The sequence below is a fragment of the Pyrus communis genome, chromosome 15 (assembly GCF_041283825.1).
Source record: "Pyrus communis isolate YQ-2024b chromosome 15, ASM4128382v1, whole genome shotgun sequence".
NCBI classification, from domain to species: Eukaryota; Viridiplantae; Streptophyta; class Magnoliopsida; order Rosales; family Rosaceae; genus Pyrus; species Pyrus communis.
In genome coordinates, this window is record NC_142579.1 from 26909607 (window position 1) to 26917288 (window position 7682).

A 7682-nucleotide genomic window follows, 5' to 3' on the forward strand; every position below is an offset into this window, starting at 1 on the left:
TTACAATTGATATGATCCCCCTTCCTCATTAAAAAGAAATCTATTTGTGTTTTTGATGACCCACTCTTGTAGGTGATCACATGTTCTTCTCTCTTCTTAAAGATTGTATGCCATTGCAAAATCCAAAATGGCTTCGCCCTCCTCGTTTCTCTCCCCAAAACTACGGCCACTATGAAAACCTTTGTTGCCTGTTTCATTGCCCACTTGTGCATTTAAATCTCCTCATTTAAGTAACTGCTCCGTTTGATAGATTCCTTAAACCAATTCCCCAAAATCTTCCCACCTTAAAACATACCATATGGCAAAACAAAAAGGGTCAAACTACATGTATCCATGTAGTTTTGAGGACATTGCACTTAAAAGGGTTGTCGTTTCAATATGTACAATTGAAATCGTTTGATTTATTAAATATTTTAATTAAATAATAAGTGATATAGTTTCGTCATGTAACAAATATATGGGGAAATATATATTTTTCAAAGTTTATTTAAGTCCAATTTTCTTCGAAATTGAATTGGACTAAAAAGTAAGAATTGATCTCCGCTTTTACCATGAAAATTTTGCATCGTTTGCTCCAGTCAGTCAGTGATAGCATCAATGGAGTATCTCACTATTGCTTGTATAAAAAGAGGAATTAACAAGAAATATATATATATATATATATATATATATATATATATATATTTAAAAAGAAAAAATGCCTTGATTAAGTGAATATTTAGAAAGGAAAAAAATTGATGAGTTTCAACTATAACCATTCAAAGTTCGGCCACATATTTGCTATAAATATTTGAATTGGGCACTTTAATTTACAACCAGTCTTATGTCTAGTTTAGCAATTTTCCTGCTAAAGTCATAGTTAAGGAATATTATGATTTGTATGGGGGATTTGCCCATACAAAATCCCATTTCTCTTTTTCCCGTTTAGGGAAGCTAAGGGCAAGGTAGTTAACTTGCCTTTACTATTCACTCCGAATAGTACTTATCTTTGTGGAACTCCATTTGTTGGATAAGAGCAAAGACAAGAGCATGTAAATTTATTATTAATATTCTTAGATAAATAAAAATATTTCCAAAACTTCTAAAAAATATTTAAAAAAAACCAACCTCATCCCCCGTTGCTTTTCTCTCTTTCCTCTTCTCTTTTTCCTATCTACGCACAACACACTCCACCTCTCTCTCTTTCTCTCTCTGCACAACGAAATTTTTTTTACTGTGCCCGGAACACAGATGGAATACATCACGTGTTATTATATAAATGGTGAGAAGTTTTATTTTTAAATTGTTAATTTTTTAACACAAATATCTCACTACTTGTATAATGACACGTAGTGTACACCTCGTATTCCGGGCACACTGAAAAATTTCTCCTGCACAACGTATTCCAAAAAGGTTAATTCTAAGGAGACCAATTTTTTAAACCAAATATTGTAAATTAAATGTTATGGTTGTTGATGATTGAATTATTATTTAAATGTTGATTGCCGTGTTTTTTTTCTTCTATTGGTAACACATCATTTGGTTTGCAAATTGAGTTAAATATTTGGTCTTCCTAACATTATCCTCCTAGAAAACCCAAAACTAAATTCCTCCTCCCTACCTCACCATACCCTCCATCCCCAACCATTAAACCACCAAATCATTAAACCAATTGACAAAATAAAAAATAGCTCGAATCCTTATAAGTTCATACGAGATCCCTTCTCCTATCAATATTAGATTCATTTTCCACAGTTCAACGATTCTTTGTTGATCCCTTTGTAATCCTTTTTAACGATTCTTTGTTGATCCTTTTGTAATTTTTTTTAACTGTGCAAAAAAAAAAATTTAAGAATTCATCAAAGGAAGTTGCCTTTTAAACTTGGGAAACAAGCTAAGCTTGTAAATTAATTAAAAATGGTGAGAAGAGAATATGGACGGAAAGAAAGTAAAGAAGAAAAAAGGGAGTTTGTGTAGGAAGCTAGGGGAGTGACGTCAAGTACTGGGGACAACCTTCAACCCATGCGCAATCGAGCAATCCTTCCCCTCCCTCCCCTTCCCTTTTATATTGTCTCCATCTCTCCTCTCCTAACAGAATTTCTTTCTTAAAACTCTCTCTCTCTCTCTCTCTCTCTCTCTCTCTCTCTCTCTCTCTCTCTCTCTCTCTCTCTCTCTTAAATTTTATTTATTTTCTGCTGTTGTTGTTCAACGGAGTTCTACTACTACTTCTACTTGAATTTGTCTTCTTCTTCTTCGTTGCTTTCTGTCTTTTAACGAGTAATTACACCAACACCAAAAGTTGATCAGGTAAGTTCAATTGTTTATTTAACTAAATTAGTCTGTATTTGAATGGAAAATTCCTTAAACATTTACAAAACGCGTATGTATAGCCAGCGTCTTATTAGTCATTCTCAACAAGTAGGAATATATATGATCTTCTCTGCTTGTTCTTGATAATTAAGACGACGGAGGTGATCAGTAGAAGGCCTCTCTCTCCCTCTCATCCATCAATCTATCCAAATGCATATTGATCCCAATTTCCAAAGAAGAATATATGTATATAAGATCCATTTCCCAGCAGTTATATGTATAGGTATATAGGGTTTCTTCTTGATCCTTTCACAAACTTTTCTTTCATTCTCTTCTTCTTTTCTTTTTTTGTTAAGAACCCCAGAGGCCAAAGAGGAAGAGGGAATCGATCTCAGGAAGGTGAATCCAATCTCTGATTTCGGATTCAGAGATAAATACTCTCCACCACTCGAGCAACAAGTCCTCCGGCCGACACCTATTATACTGGTTGTTCGGTCAAGACTTGGTCTCTACACTACCCGATGAGAAAATTTGAATCATTTCTCTCATCATGAAAAATTAAATGATTCTGATCTATTGATTTCTTGACCTAGCTAGTTGAAGGCACTAGCTTTGTCCTTTAAAGAGGCACCCATCAAAGTGGCATTTTACTCATGATCTATTTATTTGTTGAGAACTTGTAGAGTCTAAGCTAGAAAGAGGAAAAGAAGAGGAAGATACAAACCTGGAGTTTAAGGTCAGGATTAACTATTTAAACGCATGGATTAAGCTCATCTTGATGGAGTTTAATTAACAAGAGAACACTAATGATGTTGTAAATGCATGCATGCTCTTAATTAATTTGTTCTTTTTTTGTATGTATGGTATGGGTCAGCAGCATTTTTGCTGAGTACTAGTCTATCAAGGAAAAAGGGGTCAGATATTTGCCACGGCAATTGTGGACAAACAGACAAGAAGGTCAGAATCCCCCGTTTCTGCAGTATGAAATAGTCTCTAGTCTCACACTCAGAGACTCAGAAGAGAGTTTGTGGTCTCTCTTTTTCTCTTTTTGTTAACCTTTTCTCTTAGCAGGCTTGATCCAATCAAACGCTGTCGTCCTCCATCTTTTTGTTTCCGAACCCTTTTCCCTTTCGAGAAACGCATGCTTAATTGTGATCACGTCATCCTCCCTTTCTGTTTTTGCAACTCCCAAATTCAAATGTCCTCTTAATTTTGAGATTTTTTTAGTATGTACTAATGTATACAATACATCGATATCCGTGGCTATTAAATTCTTGACAATAAATTCTTGTTTATATATTCAACACTCATTCATTCAGTGCATATTATATACTAGAGCATAGTTAAAACTTTTATTATTTTCTTTTCTTTACCATTAGTGACACCTCAACGTACAAAAGAAAAAACTATTTTTTGTTTTTGATCTTTAGAGTATGTGTGTGTGTGTGTATATATTTGGGTCTACAAAAGTTAATTATTAAGTTAATAGTGTTATTATAATAGAAAACCCCGTTCTGATGCATCATTTCTACCATTCACCAGCACAAGACAACATCATTAGCACAAACCTCTACTTGTCCGTTTCTTGAGATCCCCCATTTCACCTCTGAACAAATAGCAAGCTCCAACTTCCTCTTCGTTTTTTATCAAAACCAAACTCTCATGGTTTCCTTTTCTATATTATTCCTTTTAACCTAAGCAAAAATTAAATTACTTTATCGTCTCCGAATCTCTGTTTCTGTGGTAATTAATTAACTAATTAAAAGTATTATTTTACTAATTTGTTTGTAACACGCTTTTATAATTATAATTCCCTGATCAAACCAGAAATGGTGGGGTTGCTCACCACCAAATGAGCTGATGATTGTCTCTGATAACACTTGTCACCTTTTTAATTCTCTGAGTCTTCATAGTTCCTGTTGTTTACATTTTTCATTTTCTTCTTCTACCTTTTAACAATTAAAGCTATGTGTTGGCACTTTTTTTAACGTTTTCTTCCGAGTTTTCATTTTCTCTAGCTAGCTAGCTCTACTTATAAGTTCTCATTGATTAAGTTGGTGTGGTGGTGGGTACTAATGGCAGTGGTGATGAATTTGATGCAGTAGTAAACAGTACAAACTACCAACTGCGCTTTGATGGAGTCAATCGAGTCTACTGTCCCACCTGGTTTCCGCTTTCATCCGACGGATGAAGAGCTCGTCGGGTACTATCTTAGAAAGAAAGTTGCCTCCCAGAAGATCGATCTTGATGTCATCAGAGACATTGATCTCTACAGAATCGAACCATGGGATCTTCAAGGTACTACACACGAACTAATAGTGCATTGTTCGGGTTTCATCCCTTGATCATTTACCGGATCATGCTAATTAGGGTTTTTGGCTCTCATCAAGTGGATGTTTCTTAATTTTTTTTTTTTTTTTTCTTCTTTGTATATATAACCTTATACTAGCTCTAACCTTGTGTACTATTTTGCGCATTGATGGGTTGGTGCCGAATACATACTAATCCACCTTACCTGCTGCATTATATTTGTAATTAATTAACGTTAGGTTTACATAACATGGATCTTGATGATCTTATTGGCATTAATGGACAGAGAGATGTCGGATCGGGTATGAAGAGCAGAACGAGTGGTACTTCTTTAGCCACAAAGACAAGAAGTATCCAACTGGGACAAGGACCAACAGAGCAACCATGGCTGGGTTTTGGAAGGCAACGGGTCGAGACAAATCAGTATATGATAAGGCAAAACTGATCGGGATGAGGAAAACCCTCGTCTTCTACAAAGGAAGGGCTCCAAATGGACAGAAGACTGATTGGATCATGCACGAATACAGGCTCGAATCTGACGAAAATGGACCTCCGCAGGCAAGTGATCAAAACCCATCATCATCATCACCATCTCTCTCTCTCTCTCTCTCTCACACACACACACACACACACACACAGTAAAACCTAAACTTTGAACCTGTTTTCAAGGTCACCATGTGAAGGAATTTGAACAGCACTTGTTGACCTAGCTAATACTTAGGTTGATTATTTGGTTCTTAAATATTTGAGCATAAAATTGTACAATGTATCGAGTTTGGCATACCATCACTTTATAGACTAAAATGTCAATGACAACACTTTATCTTTCCATGCTCGATCGTAGAAGATGTAATAGTAGCCTCTCATGACTTCTTCGTATGAGATCTATGAGACCTATAGTTTTTCCAGCTAACGTACACCTATAAAATATTTTACAAATTTCTTTTATTACCGGCCCATTTGTGTTACAAAGAAGGTCAATGGAGGAAGGATCGATGTTCGAACTGTTGATCCTTTTGTTTTTTGTTTTGTTACGAAGTCGAGTTTTGAATGTTGTTCTCTGGTCTTTTACCCATCACTCTACTTAGTGGCACTGACCTTCTATATTAAGATAAGTGCACTTTTGTACAGAAGTTTATGGAGAAACAAGTGCAATATGGATGTGTAGATTTTTGTGTAATGCAATTCTAAAAAAGCAGAAACTAACAGATTTTCTAAAGGGAATAGTAGAACAATCTCACTTAATTTGCATGCGTAACTCGTAGACTAAATTTGCATGCGTAACTCGTAGACCACTTATGTATGCACTCTCACTTCCACCAACACATCAAAGTCAAAAGTTAAAGCCTTCAAAAGCATGTTTTAATTTGCTTTCTGCCAATTCATCTTCCAACCTTGGCTTTCAGTTTGTCAAAAAGTAAACATCCATTTCTCATGCATGGCCATTACCCTTAGATTGACATCAAGTTACTATCTCTCTCTACCAAACAGAAAGAAAACTGCAAAAGCTAATTAAAGAAAATGCATGTATATGTATAAAGGTAAAAAAGGAAAATTTTCACTTTTCCCCTACAGAAAGATTGACCCTATCAACCTCTTTCCAGTTTCCACCAAAAAAATGATTAAGAATTAAATAATCGAAATCGGATAATTAATTATTTTTGTCTCATTTCACTTACAAATAAGTAATTTGGTTAAGTTTTTGCAGGAAGAAGGATGGGTGGTATGCAGAGCATTCAAGAAGAGAATCAGTAGCCAAAACAAAAGCATTGAAGGCTGGGACTCAAGCTACTTCTACGAAGAACTTAACGGTCTCACTTCCGTCGCTGATCCAACGGATTATATGAGGCAGCCCCAGAGCTTTTTAAGCCAGAATTTCATGTGCAAGCAAGAGACAGAAGCTGATAGTTTGAACTTCCTGCACTCTGATCCGTTTGTCCAGCTTCCTCAGCTTGAAAGCCCGTCTCTTCCCTTAATTAAGCGGCCGACCTCAATGTCTCTTATCTCTGAGAACAATACCGAGTTAGAAGACGAGCAAAGTATTCGAGGGTGCAACAATGCCGAGAAGGTTACTGACTGGAGGGCTCTGGACAAGTTTGTGGCTTCACAGCTAAGTCAAGAGGAGAGGTATGAAGGTGATGGAGAGGCAAGCTTTGGTGCACATGATGAATCAGATATGTCATTGTTGTTGTTGCAGAGTAGTAGTGCTAGGGATGATGATGATCAAGTGGAGAACAAGTTAAATGGGTTCCTGAATTCGAGTCCTGACTGTGATATTGGGATATGCATATTTGAAAAATAATGAAGCAAGAGGGACAACACTTGGGGGAAGGTAATTTTATTGGTACGCACGTAGGTATTAAAAATGGTATAAGGGTTGATGAATGTCGATCCTAAGACATATTTTTGTAAAAATATGCTTGCGAGTGGATTTCTCTCTCTTTTGCACACCGCTAACACACATTCACACACACAAGGTTTTATATATGTAACTATGAGTACATCTCGCGAAAAAATTTGTATGGTATTGAAACACATTTACATAATAAAATCAACTTATTACCTATTATTATATAGTGAGAGTGGACACATTTATGATTACGTGCAATAACATAGTCGAATTATTATATGAAGTAACAATTCCAATACTACACAACAATTTCAGCTATCTTACAATTCCTCCCCGCATCACAAAAACAAAAAATGTTTCTAATTGGTCAACAACTCAATTAATTGAGGATAAACCCAAAAGGAAAAGGTTAAACAATACCGATTAAGGTAATATACATACAGGCCATGGTGTTGATGGATAGTGAACACCATCATCTCTACGTATACGATAAATTGTTAGAAAAATTATTTTACTTAGTACTACAACCAAGTGGTGTTCCTTTTTATATGTTAATGAGATTTAATGATCAAATATTATTAATGACAAATTCGATTTTAATTTATTTTCTTAGCCCCTTATTGTAAATATATTGTTGTATAAAAGGAAAAAAAAATACTGAGGAAATGATTTGCACACCCCATTTTCTCACCCTACAACTCTCTTTGTTTTTGGCCTGAGTAAAAAAAAAGGG

At 35.5% G+C, this 7682-nt stretch overlaps 1 protein-coding gene across 7 annotated transcripts; it reads left to right on the forward strand.

Annotated features, from left to right (window-relative positions):
* The first annotated feature begins 2078 nt into the window (after positions 1–2078).
* Positions 2079–7171, forward strand: LOC137728465 (NAC domain-containing protein 37-like). 7 transcript variants are annotated; one of them, XM_088686115.1, is made up of 6 exons: positions 2079–2286; positions 2973–3025; positions 3167–3246; positions 4392–4587; positions 4886–5157; positions 6308–7171. In XM_088686115.1, exons 4-6 carry the CDS (start codon positions 4425–4427, stop codon positions 6899–6901), a joined length of 1029 nt encoding a protein of 342 aa, XP_088542241.1. In that variant the 5' UTR covers positions 2079–2286; positions 2973–3025; positions 3167–3246; positions 4392–4424; the 3' UTR covers positions 6902–7171. The 7 variants fall into 7 exon arrangements, with proteins under 7 accessions (XP_088542241.1, XP_088542237.1, XP_088542239.1 ...); XM_088686111.1 differs by having other exon boundaries at positions 2096–2286; positions 4886–5161; positions 6312–7171; XM_088686113.1 differs by lacking the exon at positions 3167–3246 and having other exon boundaries at positions 2096–2286; positions 4886–5161; positions 6312–7171.
* The last annotated feature ends 511 nt before the right edge of the window (positions 7172–7682 follow it).